Source organism: Saccopteryx leptura, chromosome 7, assembly GCF_036850995.1.
Source record: "Saccopteryx leptura isolate mSacLep1 chromosome 7, mSacLep1_pri_phased_curated, whole genome shotgun sequence".
Classification (NCBI taxonomy): Eukaryota; Metazoa; Chordata; class Mammalia; order Chiroptera; family Emballonuridae; genus Saccopteryx; species Saccopteryx leptura.
In genome coordinates this window covers 56353235-56375711 of record NC_089509.1, presented here as the reverse complement: position 1 = coordinate 56375711, position 22477 = coordinate 56353235, and the positions used below count along the sequence as shown (strand labels likewise).

General features: G+C 41.9%; 1 protein-coding gene across 6 annotated transcripts in view; it reads right to left on the bottom strand.

Moving 5' to 3' along the window:
• Positions 1-22477, bottom strand: part of MYO3B (myosin IIIB) — a 547413-nt gene that overhangs the window by 433277 nt on the left and 91659 nt on the right. For all 6 annotated transcript variants that reach the window (XM_066345578.1, XM_066345581.1, XM_066345576.1 and 3 more), the window contains 2 exons: positions 20740-20816; positions 574-719 (listed from right to left, as the gene is read on the bottom strand). In XM_066345578.1, coding sequence (XP_066201675.1) covers positions 574-719; positions 20740-20816 — 223 coding nt within the window. The remainder of the gene's footprint in view (positions 1-573; positions 720-20739; positions 20817-22477) is intronic.

Sequence of the window (22477 nt, the reverse complement as noted above, 5' to 3'; positions counted from 1 at the left end):
CTAATGAATACACACTATAGAAAATACACTGGCATTTAAACACTTCAAATAGACCTCTTTCAGCACAATTTGCCATTGAGACAAGAATTAAGGGATGGAGAGACAGTCGTATGACTGAGGTCACATTTTCAAAAATATTTTTTAGTGCTGGTCTGAGTAAATACGAAAATATGATACACATTCTTCATCCCCAAATTTTTCTAAATACTCAAAAAAAATTTCAAATAAAAAACATATGTAATTAAAAACAAAACTCAGTATTTAGAGGGATTACTTAATCCAAAATTGCATTTGTAGTCTTCCTACGCACAGCACCAAAAATGAACATCTCAGAAATTGGAGTACATACTGAAAATATGCAACTGTTACAACAAAGTCTCATTATTCCTTGGCATATATTATCTTTAAGGACCGCTCTCTCTCCCTTTCTCCCCCCCCCCAAAAAAAGAAATACTGTACATTTTAAAATCGGGCTTTCACAGATTTGGAAATTGTTTACAAACTATTATCCCCACTAACAACTGCTTTTACTACAAAGAATTTACGAGCCAAGACCGCCATCTTGTGTCCTACCTTGGAATTTTAAATAGCGTTTTCACAGGATGCATGTCAAAGAGGGGAGGGTCTCCATCCCCCAGTTCAATAGCTGTAATCCCCAGAGACCAAACATCACAGCGGGCATCATAGGAAGAGTCATACTGCTGCTCACAAGCGATAACCTATTAGACAAAAGCAGGACATAACACATCAAACACCAGCCACCTCAGATGTCCTAGAAGGCCCATGGCCAATCTTAGCCCTTCTCAGTTCTCTTGGCTATGCTGATACTGAATTTCAGTAATAATAAGATATGTGTTTCCTAGGCCTTATCTGTATGTGACTGATTTATCATCTAATATGTTTATTAACTTTTTAAAATGTATCAGTTCAGTTCAATAAACATGCACTGAAACCCTCTAGGTACCAAGAACAGTGCAAGAGGAGGCATGAGGGTGAACACCTCACCGCACCCTCCCTGGCATCCTCTAAGGCAGGGGTCGGGAACCTACGGCTTGTGAGCCAGATGTGGCTCTTTTGATGGCTGCATCTGGCTCGCAGACAAATCTTTAATAAAAAGAAAAAAACGTTAAAAATATAAAACATTCTCATGTATTACAATCCATTCATTTCCTACCACTCATGTTCATGGTTGCAGGTGGCTGGAGCCAATCACAGCTGTCCTCCAGGACAACACCAAATTTTTATTGGATAATGCATAACGTACACAGGTTGTTGTATGGCTCTCACAGAATTACATTTTAAAATATGTGGCGTTCATGGCTCTCTCAGCCAAAAAGGTTCCCGACCCCTGCTCTAAGGAAAAACATTGTCTGCATTCTTCACCTAATTACCAGCTGCTGAATTCAACAGCAAACAACACTTGTTCTCAAAGATGCTTGTCTCCTGCACAAAATCCCCAGGAGTGGCCAACTGAGCAGAAATATGTGGGAAGACTGATGTGATGTAGTTCATATAAAATAGGATCCACTCCTTCCTGTTCCCTTTTCCTAAGAGCTTCCGCTTCCTCTTCAAACCCCAACAACTGCTTTGTGTTTCAGCAGCAGTTTCCACTTCCGTTATTGGCCTGGCTGCGTGCAAGAAGAGCAGCAGAACCAGAAAGTGCCCCTGGGCAAATCATTGCTTTGGGAGAATGGAACCTTGCAAGGAAGTCTCTTTCTATCAACTTTTCCAGTCTAACAGAAAGAGCCCCTCCACTCAGACTGTGACAGTGGGGCTGCGAGAAGGCAGAGTGAGCCACAGGATGTGGAGGGACGGGTGCCCTTGCTTAACCTGAAATCTGCCTCCATGACCCAGGATGGCCCAAAGCCATGCACACACAGGAAACTCCGAGTGTCTGGTGAGGCGTTGGTAGGTAAGCGCGGGGGGGTGGGGTGCAGAGTGATAGGCCTCCCTACCCTCTCAGGACATCAGAAGGTCTTTGGCTTTGACTCTAGTGAAATGGGCCAACTAGGGAATAGGAGTGACTGGTCTGGTTTGCGTGTTAGCAGGAGCTCTCTGCCTGCTGCACTGAAGATACATTAAACTGGGACATGAGAAGAAGAAGCAAAACCAGTTTAAAATGCTACTGCAGGAGGCCAAACTAGAGGCAGTGAGAAATAATCAGATTCTAAGTATATCATTTTTAAAGTAGAGCCAATCATATTTGCTGATTAGGGCTTATAAGAAAGAAAAGTTGAGGAAGAGTCCAGAGTTTTTGACCTGGGCATTTCAGAATGGAACTGGTATGCAGTGAGAGGGGGAAGACGGTAGGAAAAGCGGGTTTGGGTTGAAAGCGGGGTCTCCATCTGGGACATACTGAGTTTGAGATGCCTATGAGACCTCCAAGTGGAGACTTCACTTTAGCTGGGTAAACTCATGCTGGACTTCTGAGTTAAGAAAATTCTGACCTAGAGAATAAATATGTGCTGTTTTAAGCCACTAAATGTCAAATATTGTTATAGCAGTGACAGAAAAGTACTACACCTGCTCTCTGCCAGACCCAGGGAATTGGGCTTGCAAAGCCAGGCAAATGTGCCTACTACCCTGCCTGAGACTTGCTGCCCTTCCTGCCTCTACCCATCAATTGCCCTCTACCCTTCCTTCTGGCTTCTGAACTGAAGAATGTTTCTCCATGTATCCTCATCTGTGGTCTGATCCCAGCCCCATCCTCTCAATAGACTGTCCTGCCATAGAATCTCCTGTCAGATTTTTAACACATTGTTTTCAAATGTGCATTCAATCTAAAGTTCAGATCATTCCAATTTTGGAAGCAGACATCATTTCATTGCCCCAAAGGCCTCACTTTCATCACCCAATCAGGTGATAAACTACACTATTTTTAAAGATTTCCAGAAAAGACTATTCAATAACTTTGCTTTCAGAAATGACATTTACAGATATGTGGGACAAACATAATTTTAGATCTATCAATCAGGAAATAGTTGACCTTTTTTATACATTCCTGTGAGGGAAAGAGAAATAAGACTCTATCCTTCCCCAACGAGACCTATCGCCAACTGAAATCTAAAGTGAACCTATAATAATTAAATGGCAAACCATGTCAACTCTAAATGTCCTACGACAATGCATACTGGCATGTCCAATAAAGGCTACAGGCTCCAAATGCTTGGAATATTAGGAGACCACTGAGGCCAAGCAAGACAATGAAGAGTGTCTAGTGTCTAGTACTATAGTCCACAATTCCTGGGAAGAAATTCAAATCAACTTCTAGGTATTTTAGTTGGGACACAGAAGACAGTTTCAAGAACCTGTCCAAATCTGGAATGGAGATATCCTTAGGTTTCTCAAGTGCTGTCATAAAATATTCAAAACATTTATCTGGTTTCAACTTCTCTTTACAGACCCTATCTTCAGCTCAGTCTGATTAAAAGAAAAGTATCCTTTGAACAAATTCTCATCCCAAAACTCAGCTTTGTAGTATGACAAAAAAATTCTTTAAGCTCAATCTTCCAGAAAATTTCACTAGTAAAATGATTTACATAAAGTTATTAAATATCCATGAACCAGGCATAGTATTAGGCCCTCAGAAGAGAAAACCAAATGCACACTTAATTTACTCCTCATAATCATTCTGTGAGGTAGGTGCTATTAGCACCTTTTGTAGGTGTGGAAACTGAGAAAGAATAGCACAGTTAAATAGCTCACCTAGAACCCATTGCTAGTCATTGTCAGGGGCAGAATTCAAACCCAGGCAAAGGAGAAACAAGTAAACCATAATGTGTTAAATACTGTAAGTAACAGGAACAGCTGAATTATCAGCTTCTGCACTCATATTTGACCAAACTAACTAGGATTTTTTTAGATTTTTTTTTACCTGAACTCCATCTTCTCAGAGAGAGTCTCTCTTTCAGGATTGGTCCTTATCAGGAGTAAACATGTGTGATGGGATTTAAAGCAGCACTGTAAAGGGATGTATTAAAGGTCAACACATCCTGGAATTGAATTCCCTACCAATCCAACACCAAAGCCTATAAAGGTTTCTTTAGGGAAAGAAGTGACCTCATTCTCCCAGCTCAGCATTCTCTCCGTCTCTAGGTAAAATAAAGCTGAATTAAAAATGCATAGATGGCTGGTTGGTCTTTGGTTCCCTTGCCCCCACGAGAAGGGGACCTCTCAAAGAGCTCTCTGAATCAGTATGATGCTCCAAGAAAAGGAGAGAGAATGGCAAAGGTTAGGACCAGGTTTCCCAGGCTCTGTAAGTCAGATTAAAGGGTGGATAGAGGCAGGTTTAGATGGCATTGACACAGGTCCAGGACCCTAAATATCTCTCTCTTCACACCCCTCCACCTCACCTCTACCATCCCAAGGAGCAGCCATGCCAACGGCAAGCATATACTCTCCTTTGCCTTGAGTCTTGGCTTCAGTCACAAGAGTATAAATGGTGTTGGTGGCAATGGAATAAATGGGGATGATTAAATAGGTGTATGAGAGAGTTCAAGGGAGGACATGTAGGACTTGCAGAAGGATTCAATATGAGCAGTTAGGGGGAGGTACACACTAAGGAAGACTGATATTTTGATCCTGGGTGACCAGGGGGATAATGGTGCTATTTACAAAACCAGAAAAGTCAGATGTCGATTTGATAGGCTAACAAATTCAAACTGGATCTGAGCTCTACCCCTAATCAAGTATAGAAAAAGATTACTTGTGCTCTAAGGACCTCACTTACTTTTTCCCACATGTAGATGCACTGAAAAGCAAAATTCCATTAAGATCAGAAGCAAAATGTACTAAAGGGTAACAATAAAATAATGACATGTTTTCAGAGACTATATAGTCATATATTATAGTAAATGTGTCTTAAATTTCAGAACTCTGTAGATTTTATCTTCTTATTGCTTGTTGCCAACACAATTAGTCAAAATACATAGTTTTAGTACACAGATATAAGTAACCAGAGCAGCTACCAGGTTTGTATACCAGGACTTTAACAAATTGGTATGTTAATCCCAGAGTTATGAATAGAAAACCTACCACATTTTCCCCATGTATAAGACGCACCCTTTAAAAAAAATGTGGGGTCTAAAAACTGGGTGCTTCTTATACAGTGGTTGTGGCATTTCAAATGCCATAGATGGAACTGAGGACGAGGCAATATAAGAAGACAGTGATTCATCATCAGACACAGATGAGGACAAGCTAATGGATGGGAGTTTTGACAGTGATGAGGAGTTGTATGAATTTTATGATGAATAAAACTTGAGTTCAATAACTTTATATAATATGATACATTTTTTTCAAATTTCGGACCCCCAAATTAAGGTGTGTCTTATACACGGGATGTCTTATATTTATACATGGGGAAATACGTTAATAAATGTCAATTTTAGAACATACAGATACTCCAAAGTTGATTTTAATTATTTTTATTTATTCATTTTAGAGACGAGAGAAAGAGAGAGAGAGAGAGAGAGAGAAGGTGGGGAGGAGCAGGAAGCATCAACTCCCATATGTGCCTTGACCAGGCAAGCCCAGGGTTTTGAACCGGAGACCTCAACATTCCAGGTCAAGGTTTTATCCACTGCGCCACCACAAGTCAGGCTCCAAAGTTGATTTTAAAGTCCACAGCATGTTGGAGGTTGATATGAAGAAGTTGTATCTTCTAGAATGTTCCACAAGATGTGTATATAGACTGTGACAAAAATGTTTAGTGTACCTGAAACAGTCTAAAACCACAGCATTAAGTGACTCAAAACAGAGGCTGAGTCCTAGAGCAGTATTTGCTAATGGCCTAATGGCTCCAAGATTAAAATATTATCCCCCTGAGTCTCATAGATGTGCAGTATGTATATATGTATATATTAATATATATATCCCTACATGCTTCTGCAGAGTCACCATTAATCATGTTTGGCATATCAGTACGTGTTTACACTGTTCCTGAGTTTTAATGAATACTTTTACCTACTTGGGGTTACTCTGATCATTAACCTCATCATTTCTTCTATGTTTTAAATGACCTCATCAAAGTGACCCTTAAAGTAAACAGAAGTAACCCAGGGCAAGGATTATGCCTTATCTTTCTTCTCTATTCACATCAATGAGCAGCCCTCATCAGAGAAGCTATGCTGAAAAACCTTTGGATGAGAACCAGAAAGTCTGACCTCCATTATGTCCCAGCTGGATGCCTTTGAGCAAGTCCCTTGAAAACTTTGTGAGCAGGCTTCTTTGATTACAGGGACCTCACTTTCCAGATCTATAAAATGTCAAGGTGGGGGTGAGTTATCACTATTATCCTTTCCAGCTCTAATATCCTCCAATGACTTCATGATATCCAAATAGGTGGTTCTGGGGTCCTGTCTCAAACCAAAAGGCTGACCTCTCCCTGCAAGTTAGCTAGGGCAAACACCAGACAGTTCTGGGGTGTGAACTGAATGGTTGGAGCCTTGAGAGGATTTTATACCAATATTTCATAGACAGCCTTAAGGTCTCTGAAAAGACGCTGGCCTCTGTGATAATGCCTCTGTGATGGAAGATGAGTTTCAGCAACAGAGTAACTGTTTGGATGCTGGTTAAAGGAGCATGCCCAAGTTCCTACCTTGAAATGCAAACTTACGGCTTTCCTTGGTACACTTAGACCACCTGCTAGTTATTTTAGGGAGACTAAAACTATGAATGCTTGGGTTACTAGCAATATCTTTGCACAAGCATCTCCAGTGCCCCAAGACAACAGTTGTTTTACCCAAAGGGATGATTGAGAATCCCAAATGTCAGTCATTGCCACCTTGCCTGGTCTTGATAATGTAAATAAGTATTGAGAAGTTTGCCTTAACTTTCAAGGGTGTGTTTCCTTCCTTCAGGTTATTTTTTGGCTGTTAGAATTTTTCATCAACAAGTTGGCAGGTTAAAGGTTGCATCTTAATTATAAAATTAGGTTCCCATGAGATTCATACAAGAAGAATTAAAGAAATTCCCTTCCGAATTATATCCTTTCCTACTGTAAGCATAAGGCTGGTGGTATAGTACTTCCACTTTGTCAAGCCACCATGATCCCAGGAAATGTCCCATTATTACAATGTCATTACAGCCTCCACCAAGAGCAGGGCTTATTGATAAAGACCCCAAGACAGGGGTGAGATTCACGCTCTACCTCTTGCAGAAAGATTTGGACTATAAGAGCCTGAGAGAACAACAGTCTCTCCTCATCTCAAGGTCTTTGTTATCTGAAAAGAACATCTTTGTTAGACTGGATGTAAAGGGAATAAAAAGAAAACAGTCGACATATGTTCTACGGCATTCAGAAACCTAGATTTTTCTAACAAGATATTAAACTGAAGCCATTTATCAAATTATACATCCAAGAACTGCTGAGCTGAAATCTCTCTCAATAACATGATTTTAATCAATACTTTCAAGCAAATAATATTATAATAACACTATCGAACAAAAGGAAAAATTATATTTTGCTTTTATAAAAAATAATTTACCAAATTTAAAAAACAATATTATTTAGACTTTCATTTTCCTCTAATGTTTTAAAATGTCATTGAAAATGCAATTAGGTTTACCTTATATGTTCTGATTTCTCACCTTATGAGGCTTGCTCAGGTGATACAAAATAATAACCAAAGGCCAACATTAAAATTTCACTCAAGTACACAAGCAAAATGCTGTTATACAATATCAAAAGCTAAATTCATTTTTAAAAGGATAGGCAAATAGACCTAAAGCTATTAATTCTTGGCTGTCCTTGAGCCCAAAAATGCTGTCCACAGACTGGCAAATAAGATGGGCTAAAAGGCAGGAAGAAAAATAGGATTCCTAATTTCTGTTTAAGCAATTCATGCAGCATGGCTGATAAATGTTATTGATGGTAAAGATTTCTAAAATAGAACTTCTCTGGAATTAGAAATTGCAGTTATAAATATTCTTGTGGTGAATATTCTTCATCAGCTTCACATACAAACATCTTAAAAGTGTTACAAGCTGAGATACCGAATAAACAAATGAAGTCTCTTCCTTTGGATTAAAACCTAACTTCAAGGAAAGATATATTTGAACTTGGAATTTTTTGCAAAAGGGGTGTGACCTAAAAGAACTGAAATGGAGGGGGGTTTGCCTTGGTTCTTTCATAAAACTCAACTTAAGGCTAGAATTGAATCCATATGTTGTATACTGAGAAATCACCAGAAATAATTTAAATTATACTGTTAGGAAATTCAGAAAGGTCTCTAATTAAAATAAGGTGTTCTACAAACTTTTCTCAGGATTGTAACAATTAGCTCATGCCCTCAGAGAAAGAAAACAAGCTTCAAATTAAAGACAGAGTACACTTCCACCAACTTCCCAGCATGGCTAGTGGAGGGCGGAGAGGGACTGGTGCTGGGTTCGAGGCTAGCACACAACACTGATTTTTGCACTTAAGTTCCCCGGAGCCCTGGGAACATGCCACTTCTACTTAGTTATATAGTTATCTTTGTTCTGAAACTCAGGACCCATATCCATAAAACTCCCCTGTGAAACATAAATCAGCATGATTAAATTTTTGTGTTTGTCTTCAGCACACAGACAACTTTGTGTGCTTGCAGACCCAGGATAATCCCACCGCTCTCCCCTGTTCCAGCAGCTTCTCACACCAGAGATGGATACTGGAAGGGATCTTAGGATTCATTCATTCACCCCCTTATTTCACAGAGGAGGAAACTGAGGTCCAGGGAGTGAGCCGACTTGTTTAGAGTCAGACAGCTGGTTTGTGGCCAAATTAGGAGCCAGCTCTATGGTGCTCCACTACATTCCTGAGTGAGGTATCTCCTGGGATTTCTTTTTCATTTTGTTTTTATTTTTTATTTGACATTTAATATTGTATTAGTTTCAGAGTAGTGGTTAGACATTTATATAATTTACAAAGTGATTCCCCCTATATGTCTAGTACCTACTTGGCATCAAACATAGTTACTACAATGTTATTGACTTCTCATGCTGTACTTTACATGTCTGTATTTTGTAACTGCCAGTCTGTATTTCTTTATCTCATCACCTTTTTTTGCCCAGCTCTCAAGCCCCCTCCCCCGGCAACCATCAGTTTGTTCTCATATCCTATGAGCTTGTTTCTGTTTTGTTTATTTATTTATTTATTTATTTATTTATTTATTTTAAATTCCACATGTCAGTGAAATCATATGGTATTTGTCTTTCTCTGTCTGACTTATTTCACTTAGCACAATACCCTCTAGGTCCATTCATGCTGTCACAAATGGTAAGATTCCATTCTATTTTATGGCTGAGTAATATTCCATTGTATATATGTACCACTTCTTCTTTATTCATTTATTTTATTAATGGGCACTTGGGTTTCTTGCATATCTTGGCTATTGTTAATAATGCTGGAATAAACATCAGCATGCATATCCTTTTTTTTTTTCTTTTTCCGAAGCCAGAAACGGGGAGGCAGTCAGTCAGACTCCCGCATGTGCCTGACCGGGATCCACCCGGCATGCCCACCAGGGGGGGATGCTCTGCCCATCCAGGGCATGGCTCTGTTTCAATCAGAGCCATTCTAGCACCTGAGGTAGAGGCCACAGAGCCATCCTCAGCGCCTGGGCCATCTTTGCTCCAATGGAGCCTTGGCTGCGGGAGGGGAAGAGAGAGACAGAGAGGAAGGAGAGGGGGAGGGGTGGAGAAGCAGATGGGCGCTTCTCCTGTGTGCCCTGGCCGGGAATCGAACCCGGGACTCCCACATGCCAGGCCGATGCTCTACCACCGAGCCAACCAGCCAGGGCCTTCCTTTTGAATTAGTGTTTTGAAATTCTTTGGATAAATACCCAGAAGTAGAATTACTAGGTTATAAGTTCTATGTTTAATATTTTAAGGAACCTCCATATCATTTTCCATAGTAGCTGCACCAATCCTAAGAATTTTTATAACACAGAGAACGCTGGGCCATTGCCAAAGAGAGTTTATGTTCCATAAGCCAGCAACTTCCATATTCTGAGCATGTGAACCCCCTTCATTTAACAGACAGATTCCAGCCACCTCTCACTTCCTCTGTCCCCTCTCGCTCCCTTCCTTGCTGTCCCCCCTCTTTGCCAACTAGTGCTTCACCTCCATCGGAGTCCAGGTAAGAAAAGAATGAGTAGGAGTTCCACAGTTCAGGACACTTCTCAGCTCACGGGGTCAGGCATTACCACCCCAGGCAAGGAAACAGATTCAGAAAGGTGAAAAAATATGTCCTAAGTCACACAGCTAGTAGGTTATAGAACTGAAGCAGGAGCCACAATAAGAAACTAATGAGGAAAAACATTTTTCCCCTCCACCGTTTTTTACAAAGGGAAATAGCAGATGAAGCAGCACACCTGTTCCCTCGTGATCCTACCCCTTCATCAGGGTTCTGTCCTCTCCCAAGCCAATGTCACCATACAGACCAGGATATGCCCTTGGGAATGTCACACATTCCTACTGGTGAGTAATTTTCTTTAATTTGGTAAAACTAAAGGCATGAGGAAACCTGGGACATAATCAAGCACCTTGAACAGAAGTCCGCCCACCCCACCAGCTCGTTTCTCCCCTCTGAGGCTGCGCTGGGCTCCAGTTCCTAATGCTGACTGCACATCTCCCTTTGCTTTCTGCCGACGGCTCAGGGACCATCACCCCGGGGACCGAGGGCAGAGCTCGGCCTAGCCGGGAAGCCCTCATGCGGCCCAGCCCCTGTGCCCAGGCAGGGCGGCAGGGGCGCGGACAGGGGGCAGCCAGCGGATACGGTGGAACCTGGAGCTGAGGAAGGACGGAGGCTGGCTCTGACAGCCCTTCCGCAAGCACTCTGCCCCTGCGGGAACAGCTGCAGTTCCTCCTCTTTGATGGAGGAAAAAGGGAAAGAGCAGGTGCCCTGACCTTTCTGACCATTCCTGAGACGGGTGGGAGGACAATCTGGGAAGTCCTAGATGCTCACAGAGGCCACTGCTTTGACACTTCTCGCTTAGTACTGAGCAGGGCCGGGGGAGATACGGCCTCTGCTCTGGGCCTCACGTGCTTCTGCACGTCTGGGAGCTTCCGTCCTGAGATAGTTCCTATATTTAGCCTCGCCAGGAGGCGGGTGATGACATGTCACCACCACCTCCAGGGCCAGCCTCCCACCTCCACACTGACACATGACATATGACTCAACTTCCCCACAGAGTTGCAGCCACGAGGGAGCTATCACTGAAGCAGAGGTTAAAACCGGGGCTGCTCCCAGTCATCCCACCTTCGCCCTGGGCCCTTCACCCACCCAGACCCTCCACTCCTGGGCTGCGTTTCAGCGCCCTCGAAGGCAGAAGCCTGGTGGGAATCCAGGCAGAGTCGGCCCCAGGGTGAGACGAGAGGGAATCCCTGCTTCTCAGAGATTAACCCAGGAGACTGGAGGGAACCAGGGAGCATGAATGGCTGCAGAATCTTCAAGATAAATATCTTGGGGGAAGACACACAGGCCTCTTGGCCAAACCCCTTACTTGAATCTTCTGAGCAATCAAATAACAGATGGGGTCCCAAGACTCCCCAGACTTTTAAAACAGTCAGGTAAAAAGAAAGGAAGAAAGGAAGGGAGGGAGGAAGGAAGGGGCTGGAGGAAGGGAAGGGAGAGAGGGGGGGAGAAAGGAAGGAAGGAAGGAAGGAAGGAAGGAAGGAAGGAAGGAAGGAAGGAAGGAAGGAAGGAAGGAAGGAAGGAAGGAAGGAAGGAAGGAAGGAAGAAGGGAGGGAGGGAGGGAGGACACAGACACTAAAGGTCTCACCAGGGTCATCACTTCTCCCTCACTGAAAGCTCACACACACACACACACACACACACACACACACACACACACACACACTGGAAATATTCTCTAAGAAACAGCAGGGACCTGGAGGCAGGCACTACCAAAGCCAATCTCTTTTTACAGATGAGAAGAGGTCAGGGAGGGGTGGATATCAGACAATTCCTGCCACCGTTTTTTGAAAGTTATGGTACTGTGGCGAACACTTCTTTCACAGCCTCATTTCACTTTGCCTTTTGAGGCCTTTTTTCCTTCTCATTCTCATTTTCCCCCTTTTAACTTCTCTCTGTATTACTACTCAGAGATACTCACTAACTTGGCTGAGGCCCTAGGGAGGTGAGAACGCAGTTATCTACAGTTCGCTCCCAGGTCTGACTCCAAAATTTATGCTCTTAACTTTTCTACCAAAACTGAAGCCCCATTAAAATAAATTAACCACAATAACTTTTGAAAAATAAGTGGCGGAGCTAAGACAAAATTCCAAATCTCCTTAGTTCTATTCTAAAGAAGTTTGCTCCTTTATTTTTTTCAGATCCTTTTTGGGGGCATTAATTATAGTGACTTCTAATGTCATGTTGAAATATTACATTTTCTTCAACATACTGGGAAGGGTAATTCTTATTAAAAATAATTTTTAAATTGGGGGAAAGAAACAATTTACATCTCATCTGGTACACTAGTGGTCACAATTAAATAGCCCGCTCTAGTATAGTGGGAGGCTACATAAGAGGGAGGATTTTGCAGCTAAATACCTGGGTTCAAATCCTGGTAGCATCACCTAAGGATTTGTCCAAGGACAAGAACAGTGCTTTCTGGGACCTATTTCCTTTATCTAAAACATTGGACTGTAATTAGCATTGACTTTATGGAGTTTTGTGTAGATTATAAATGAGTTAATTCACATAAAGCACTTAGTGGTTGGCACATAGTAAGCTCTCAGTAAATGCTAACTCTTATTTGAGAGCCAAGCTTAGGGAACAAAATGGTGATGATGACAATTAGATTTCAGCTCTGCAGTCTTTATTGCTCTCTCAGCCCTTTGACACAAAATATCTCATCTGTCATCTATGGTCCTGGCAGTGCCAAAGAAATAGCATTATTGTATCACTTAGCGAGGAATGCCATAATTAAGGAAGGCAAGAGTGGTTGCAAAAAGCCAGCATTGGTGTAAGCTGGTTGTTATGGCAACCGTCCCCTGTCAAGAACCGTTTTCCAGGCAGAGAGAGGCCCATTTCTGAAGCCGTCACAGCACATCTGTTTCTCTGCTCATCTGATTAGCTCTTGTTTTCAAAAAAGAGCAGATGGAAGTAAAAATGAAAAAATAAATTTTAAAAAATAGCAAATGTTTATTTTACCCACAAGCCTGCTTTCTAATGCAGAAACAGACCTTTGCTGTTTTAGAAGGTACCAAGTAAACTCGATCCTTTATATATGGGCTGCCTCTCTCACTGGTGAAATTGCAAAGTGTAGTCAACCTATAAATTACAGGTGATAGATCCCTTCATGTATGTCTTTTAAAAGGATGTGTCTCACACTCCACTTTCAGAATATTCTGCTCCACATGTCTTTATGAGCTGTCTCAGCACACCCTTCCACACTGACCACCCTCTGGGAACACCTAGAAGCGAAAGAACCCAAGGCCAGCGGCCTAGGGACCTGAGTTCTGGGGCTGAGTCTGCTCTGAACCGGCACAGAGGGACCCTCTCCCTGTCTCAGTGTCATCTGTAAATGGGACTTGCATTCTCATGCTCTCCGAAGAGCAAAACAGCTCCAGTACTTACTAGGTTTGTGAATTTAGGCACGATATTCCTAATCCTTCCTCAGTGATAAAATGGAAAAAATAAATCTACTATAGAGAGCTGTTGTGAGAATAAAATAATGTACTTAAAAAGTACCTTTCCCAGTTCCTGGTGCTTTAGTGGGTCCTACACAAGTGAAAGTTTCCCTTCCACTGTACACGTGCTTAGCAGGAACAATATTTAGAGTATATGACAATCTCCTGGCTCACAGCACAGGAGCTGGTCCTTGAGTTCCCCTGATTGCCAAACATCACCCCATAGTTACCGGACCATTTAAAGGTCTGGGGTGTCCCCGGGAAGAGACATGCCCCTCTGGTGGCTGAGGAACACATCTGGACAGCAGCCATTTACCATCCAGAATGGAAGTACAGTGTGTCCGTAAAGTCACGGTGCACTTTTGACCGGTCACAGGAAAGCAACAAAAGACAATAGAAATGTGAAATCTGCACCAAGTAAAAGGAAAACCCTCCCAGTTTCTGTAGGATGATATGGCAGCATGTGCGCATGCGCAGATGATGATGTAACACCGTGTATACCGCAGAGCAGCCCACGGCCATGCCAGTTGAGATGTGGACGGTACAGAGGAAAGTTCAGTGTGTTCTGTGGCTCGCTAAATTTGAATCCGTGACCAAAGTGCAACATAAATATCGGTGCATTTATAACAAAGCACCACCACATAGGAATAACATTACTTGGTGGGATAAGCAGTTGAAGGAAACCGGCAGTTTGGTGGAGAAACCCCGTTCTGGTAGGCCATCAGTCAGTGACGAGTCTGTAGAGGCTATACGGGATAGCTACCTAAGGAGCCCTAAAAAATCTGTGTGTGAGCCCACATCAAACTGCACTGAATAGGTATGAAACTGGGAGAGTTTTCCTTTTATTTGGTGCAGATTTCACATTTCTATCGTCTTTTGTTGCTTTCCTGTACCAGTCAAAAGTGCACCATGACTTTACTCTGGGTATTTCAATATTTTAACAACCAGCATGGTCACACCAGTGCATACAGCTAACTTTAAGGCATTATTTTAACATAGTCTACAAACGTCCTCAATAAAAACAATAATGACAACTTTGGTTCTTTGTCTTGGGTTTCAGTTGTTTACAAATATTCAGTTTAATATGTATGCTACATGTGAAGGTGGGAAAGGATCAACTACCCCAACCCCCCACCCGCCATCAACAAGAATAAACATAAATTAGGCTCATATCTTTTTTTTTTTGCTATAGACTAGGGTATTATATGGTGTGTATTTGATGCAAACTTTAGCTGAGCAATACCAATATTGACGGTGAGCATAGGTTGTTTTGAAAATCCCTTAGTTTAGTGAGTCACTTTATTTTTTTTTTATTTTTTTAATTGGTAAAGTTTTATTATTAAAATTCTTCCACCTAAAATTCCGTTTGGGAAAAGTTCCACAGAAATTAAGAAGCACCACTGCATCTAAGGACATTATGTTCAACAGAGGAAAACAGTTGATTAATCTACGGAAGCCCATCTGAGGAATGTGAGAAGAGGTCCCCAGGGACAGACCTACACAGGAGAGCTGACAACCTATAGATTTCTGTCACTGTTACCCACATACCCACTCAGTGTCTCTGCTCTGGGCACTTAGCCTGGCAGAGCCTTGGATTCCACATGTATAAAATCAGTTTAAATTAATGTAATTATGCCAGCTAGCATCCTCACAAGTAGGTGTGAACACTTAAAAAATAATATAAAAAGTTCTATGCAAATGTCAGATACTATTCTTCATATTACTTATTATAAGAAATTGGATGTCAGGGGACAATGGAAGAGAAAAGAGACAATAAACATGGTTAATGGGAAGACTGTACACACACATGCACAAATGTGTGTATATATATATGTGTGTGTGTGTGTGTGTCTATGATACAGACTAAAGTCACAAGCAGGGAGACCAGAGTCTCTTTGTAAGCAGAAGGCTGAGGGAAGTTACCTGGGTCAAACATCTTAGGAGATAACCAAAAAATGCCAGAATGCAAGTAGGACAGAAAAAATTCTGAAGGTGAAGGTGTTGAGGGCTCTCTAAATTAGGACCTGTAACATGCAGACCTGAAGGTTCCAAATGACTGGCTAATTGTCTTAGAATTTGAATTATTTACTACAGAGGAGGTTTGTTAAGTATTCAGAGAATTGTTATGGGTTGAATTGTGTCCTCAAAAAAAAAAAGATATATTAAGGTGCTAATGCCTAGAACTTCAGAATGTGAACTTACTTGAAAATAGGGTCATTGAAGATGTAATTTGTTGAGATTACATTGGAGTTGGATGGGCCTCCAATCTAAAATGATAGGTGTCCTAGGTGAAGGGATTAAGCAAACAAACCCAGTTTGTGCAGAGTTTGTGCAGGGAGAAGGAAGGAGATGGGGAACAGAGGTGAGTAAGTCTGGTGAGCTAGAAACCTTTGATTCTAGGAAACTCGGAAAAGTCAGTAGCTTTGTGAGCACTGAATGAGTGGGTTTTGGAGCCCAGTGTGTGTTTTACTTGCCCACTGGTGCAAACTAGGATTAAAGATGATGGCCCACCAGAACAAAAAAAAAAAAGCAAACAAACATACATAAGAAAAGTTAGACGCAGACAACAGTGTGGGGATTGTGGGAGGAAAAGGGGGAAGGAGAGGGATAGATGGTGATGGAAGGAGAACTTGACTTGGGGAAGTGAACACACAACACAATGTACAGATAATGTATTACAGAACCATGCCCCTGAAACCTACATAATTTTATTTACCAATGTCAGACCAATAAATTCAATGAAAAATCAAAATGACAGGTGTCCTTATAAGAAGACAGCCATGGAAAGACAGAGACCCACAGGGAGAAGGCATGTAACCACAAAAGCAGACACTGGCGATCTGCTGCTGCAAGCCAAAAGCCACCAACTCTGCAAACAAACACTACCAGTACCCGGAGCGAGGCAAGAAGGATCCTAGAAGGTTTAGAGGAAACACGATGCTGACATCGTGATGCCAGGCTCCCAGCCTCCGGAACTGAGACCATACATTTCAGCTGTTCCAAGCCACCTAGTCTGCTCTACTTTGCTCTAGCAGTCCTAGGAAACCAGTACAGATTGGGCAAAGCTTTGACCTCAGGACAGGAGGAAGAGCCGCTTTGACTTCTTTGCTGGCCACAAGAGCAGCCCCATGGAAGTAAAAGGGGCGTCTGTTTGATTGTACCAATGGCACTTCCCCCTGTGGATATCGGAATGCTGGAGCAGCTACTGCCCCTCAGATGTCACAGGCAACATGGTCATAACAGCCCCCACGTCAGTCCCTAACATGAAGCTTGCAGGGGTCACAGCCAGGGAAATTAAGAACCTGGGGTTTTTTTTGTTTTTTGTTTTTTTTCCCTTCTTTGTATTTCTCTGAAGCTGGAAACGGGGAGAGACAGTCAGACAGACTCCCGCATGCGCCCAACCGGGATCCACCTGGCACGCCCACCCGGGTCCCCCGCACGCCAGGCCGACGCTCTACCGTTGAGCCAACCGGCCAGGGCCTAAGAATCTGGATTTTTAATCAATAAAGTCTGGAACCACTTACCTATACACTTACATGAGAAACTTAATTACCTATTAAGTCATTTTGCTCAGAGTCATCTGTTAAATGCATAGTTTCTATGTTGCATGTTTTTCTCTTCCTCTTAAAATAATCTTCCCTGGGTCACAGTATGCCACTGACATACCCATTTTGTAAAAAAATTGTACTGACCTTGATTTTTACATTAACCCTTTTACTGTGCTAGGCAATATTCCCCCATAGCATTGTTTCAAAGTACTAGGCAACCCCCAGAATTTTTCTTCTCCTACACTGCTGAGTTGATACCACTTTCATCTAATATTTTTTCAACTTTAGATGTGTCCAAATGAGGCAGTGAGAGCAAATAAGTGGAGAATGTTAACAACATGAGAGTCTCCGCCAGCTGCCGCTTTGCGCTGCCCCACTGAACTGTGCATTCGGACTGCTCATCAACATTTGATTGTGGTACGGTCACATCCCATTAGCTACCTGGTTTGTAGTAGAGCCCATTTGAATAAAATATTGCAGTTACTCAAGCTGGTGAAATAAAAATGGAAAAAAGAATAATTTGGGTCAATATCTCAAAAATAAAATAGGATCAAGGATCTTTCAGCTGCATTTTCAAAATAAAAGCACTGGTCGCCTGTGATGGTTTTGTTCCAGAGGCGGTGGCATTGCATGCATTGTTGTCATAGTTAATCTTAGTTAATCTAAATACCACTTTTTCACACAAGCAGAAGTGAAAGCATATTAAGATCAATATACTATGCAGGCTATCATATAAAAGCAATTTGCCACCTCAGAATATGCCTTTTGGGATATTGATTTTATGTTGGCTTTTAAAAATCCAAAGACTGAGAAAGAAACTTTGACCTCCCCCTTACCTGTCAAAAAGGCATTTAGATGGATGACCTCTTCTGAAATAGGATGTATCATCATAGATAACTATAGTGTAATATGAACCAGGTAGTCAGGGAGGAGCCCAGCAAAGCACATTTGTTCAAAGTCCCCTCTGTATCCCATTGTGACTCTGAGAACACCAGCTTCCCATGGATTAGAAGAGGAACACCATCTTCCTTGTTAGGACACCCCAAATTTGGGTTGAGTGGCCTCAGTTATGCTTCCCTTTAATAACAATTAAAACCTATAGAGAAGTTTGCTAATACCCATTGTTGTAAAGCCCCCCCCCTCAAACTACCCTCCAGATTCATTCTCTCCCTTGGATTTTTTTTTTAAGTGAGAGGAGGGGAGATAGTGAGACAGACTCCCACATGCGCCCCTTACCAAAACCCACCCGGCATTCCCCATCTGGGGCTGATGCTTAAATCAACCAAGCTATTTTTAGCTCCTAAGACTAATGATCAGACCAACCAAGCTATACTCAGCACCTGGGGGCCTTTCTTGAACTAATTGAGCCACTGGCAAGAGGGTAAGAGAGAGAGAAAGGGGAGAGGGAGGAGAAGAGAAGCAGATGGTCACTTCTCATGTGTGCCCTGACTGGGGATCAAACCCAGGATGTCTGCACGCTGGCCAGAGGCTCTATCCACTAAGCCAGCCTGCCAGGGCCGCCTCTGGCTTTTTTACCAATGGATTCATTCATCCAGCAGATGTTTACTGAGCACCTACCTACTCGGTATCAAACACTGTACCGAGAGCTGGGCGTCCCAAGACCCTGCCAGAGCTCAGAGGCCAACTGGGAGACCTGCCTGCCAACAATTGCAATAGAATGGTCCTGGTGTGCTAATGGAGACTGTAAAGACCACAGCCATCACTTAGGAATAGGAGCCTCAGTGACAGCCAGGGATGAGGGACAGTTTACTGGGGGAAGATGCATTTGAACTGAAACTTGAAGACTGAGGAGGAATGTTCCAGGGTTCTCAGGACATTAAGAACCTGGGTTTTTAATCAGTGAAGTCTGGAACCACTTACCTATACATTTAGATGAGAAACTTAATTACCTATTAAGTCATTTTGCTCAGAGTCATCTGTTAAATGCATAGTCTCTATGTTGCATGTTTTTCTCTTCCTCCAGACAATGCACCAATACACGCAAGGTGGTAAGGGAATAATACGTCAGGATGAATTTGGAGCATTACTTGCTGTTCACTACCATTGGGACACAAAGCACAAGTAAATTGGAGAAAAATAATAGATGAGGGTTGAAATGGAAGTGGCATTCACGAGATCTCTATGAAAGTTTTTGTTTTGTATTTGTTTCATTGATAATTTTATTAATAATAACAAAATAGGAGGAATAGTGGTAAAATACATTCCAGATCATCTGGATGACCATTTGTCACACAAGTTCAGTGACCATATTTATGTTTATTATTAAGCTGGCACCAAGACAGAGATATACCAGTTAGAGGCCATGGAGAAGATATTTGAACAAAGAGACCCCTCTGGCTGGAACAAAGTGGTGTGGAAACTGGGTCCCCACATGCTACATGGCAGTATGACAGAGTAGCTTAAAATAGTCTGTGCTGTCATACTCTGAAACATATTCACAAGCCAAGGACAACCGAGTTTCACAAAACAATGTCATTTGTCTCAGTAAGTTAAAGGTGCTTACTTGAATGTTACTGGCTTTGTAGTTTTTTCAAAATACATTATTTTGTCTTTTTGTCTTATAGTTCTATTAAGCGATTAGGAGTTTATTTCTAGTTTTATGTTTTTTAAAACCTATTTAAGACACATTTAAGATTTAAATAAACACTGGAATCTGCAGGGTTTTTCTTTTTCTCTAACATGGGTCTGTCCAGTGCCCAAGCATGACAGGGAGGGCCATAGATGGGAAAGAGCGAGTGAAGAAACTCGAGCAGGTTGGTGTGAACCAGTTAGCGTGTAGGAGATCATGTTGGCAGACACATAGAAGAACAACGTGGGGAGAGAACGGAGATGGAAAGACCTCTACAGAGATGACTGCTGAGTCCTCTTACTAAAGGAACTCATTTGCTTAATCCCAGGAAGCTGCTCTGAGGCACAGGCCAGCAAACTGTGGAATTAAATGCTGACTTGGTAAGCTGAACTGTACCTCTGTTTCAGGGTATGCCTTGTCCAGCTGGAAGATTCTCCAGACTTCTACATGTGTCATCTCACAGAGACTTCCGTGATGATGCCAAAACTAAATTAGGACCAAATCTCAGGTTTAATTAGGAAACAAAAAAGTACATAAGACTAGCTGCTATACCTGTTATCTGCAACAACAGTCAAAACCAACCAGGACCACTGCCTATAGTTTGGTAGACCAGTTGGAACTGAAATCTGTCTTTTCAACAAGCCATATGTCCCTGGGGCTGCATCTATCCAAGGAAGGTGACTTATCTAATTTACATCATAGCTATATGAGTCCAAGTCATGATCCTTGGAGAGGGCTGCATTTCTGGAGGAAGCGGCTTTTTCTAAGTGCATGAAGGTATCCTGTGGGCTAGCTGTGACTTCATCCTGATTTTCCAAGATTAAATGTTATCATTATTACTTACCAAACCAGAACTCTTAGAGTTCAATGAGGATAAACGATTTTCTTCTTCCCGAAAATTTTGTAAAGCATATGAATTTTCCATAAAAAGTCACAGTATCAAGGCCCTCAACAAACACAAAGAAATTGGTGCCTTGTACTTACCTCAGGGGCCATCCAGAATGGAGTGCCAACAGATGTGTTTCTCCGTAGACGCGTACTGGTGAGTTGAGCTGATACACCTGGAAGGAAAGGGTGTTGTAATTGAGCAGCGAGCAGAGGATGGCGCTAGACCAGGGGCTGGCATACATTTTCCACGAAAGATCAGATAATAAATATTTTAGGCTCTGTGAGCCAAATGTTCTCTGTCACAACTTCTCTACTTTGCCATTAGAGTGCAAAAGCAGCCAAAGACAGCAAAAAAAGACATAAGTGTGGTTGTGTTCTGTAAAAACTTATTTACAGATGTATATAAGTTTCACATGTTATAAAATATTCTTCTTTTGATTTTACCTTAACCATTTAAAAATGTAAAAACCATTCTTATCTCAAAAGCCACACAAAAATAGGAGGCAGGACAGATTCGGCTGACAGGCTGTCATTTGCTGACCCCTGTGTGGAGCATTTATCACTCAATCTAAATCACTAGAATATATTTTCCCTAATAAAGATTTCTGCAAAATTGGAATCAAAAGAAAACATCAAAACCAAGATTAACCCAAAATATATTCCAATCATATTTCCAATATATTTCACGTAATTATTTTCTTAAAATAATGTTTCATTTTACAGAGAAAGAAAATGTATTATCTGTAACAGAGCATCAGTGTTGACATAAAATATTTCCAGTGTCAAACTATGTTTGTCAAATGGAAAAAGAAATTGACTAATATTATTATTATGTAGGGCTCAATGTTGAGGAGCTGAATTTTATTATAATTACAATATACTTTATCTGTCTTAGCCTTGATCCAGCTCTCTCCTTTGTACCACAAGGGAACGAAGTGGAAGTAAGTGTACACTGGGTTAGGAGTCAGAAGCCTTGATTTTCATCTGTGTCATGCCTTTTTCTAATTGTATGACCTCTCAAAGACCACTTCACTCTAAGCCTCAGTTTTCTCATCAGCAAACCTAACACAAAGAGTTCTTAAAGACCCAAAAAGAAAATAGATGTGAAAATGATTTATAAATTTTAAAGTATTTTACAACTTGTTGGGCAGATAAAATACATTATGCTCACTTTGTTAAAGATGGCGCTGCCCACGTGGAAGCCCGTCTCCCAGGGGATAATATTAGTTGTCCTTCTTGGGATGGGTGGGATTATATTCATGTGTGTTGGGGGAGGGCTTTCGCGCTAAAAGGTTTTAAAAGGAAGAGAGATCACGTTGTTCCAGGGAAGAATGATTATGTTCTAGAAGGAGCCCATGCTGGAGGAGAGGGGAGAGAAAGGCCACGTGGAGGAGAGGAGAAGCAGCCAAGATGGCAGATTGCTGAGGGAGAAGCCAGTTTGTGCAGAGAGAAGGAGATGGGGAACAGAGGTGAATAAGGCTGGTGAGCTAGAAACCTTTGATTCTAGGAAACTCGGATAAGTCAGTAGCTTTGTGAGCGCTGAATGAGTGTGTTTTGGAGCCCAGTGTGTGTTTTTACTTGCCCGCCGGGTGCAAGCTAAGATTAAACTAATGGCCCACCAGTTCTTGGCTCCGTTGTTTCATTACTGTCTGTCCAAATCAAACCTGAACCTGCACTGGCCAGGCTGCTGTGATGGTGGCTGCGGCTACTGGCTTTACACAACTATAGTATTAGGCATTCTTTTATACCAAGCAGAAATCGAATGCAGCCCTTAAGAGAATGGTAAGGGTTGCTACTAATGCTACTGAGGAGGAAAATTTAGAAAGCCAGATAT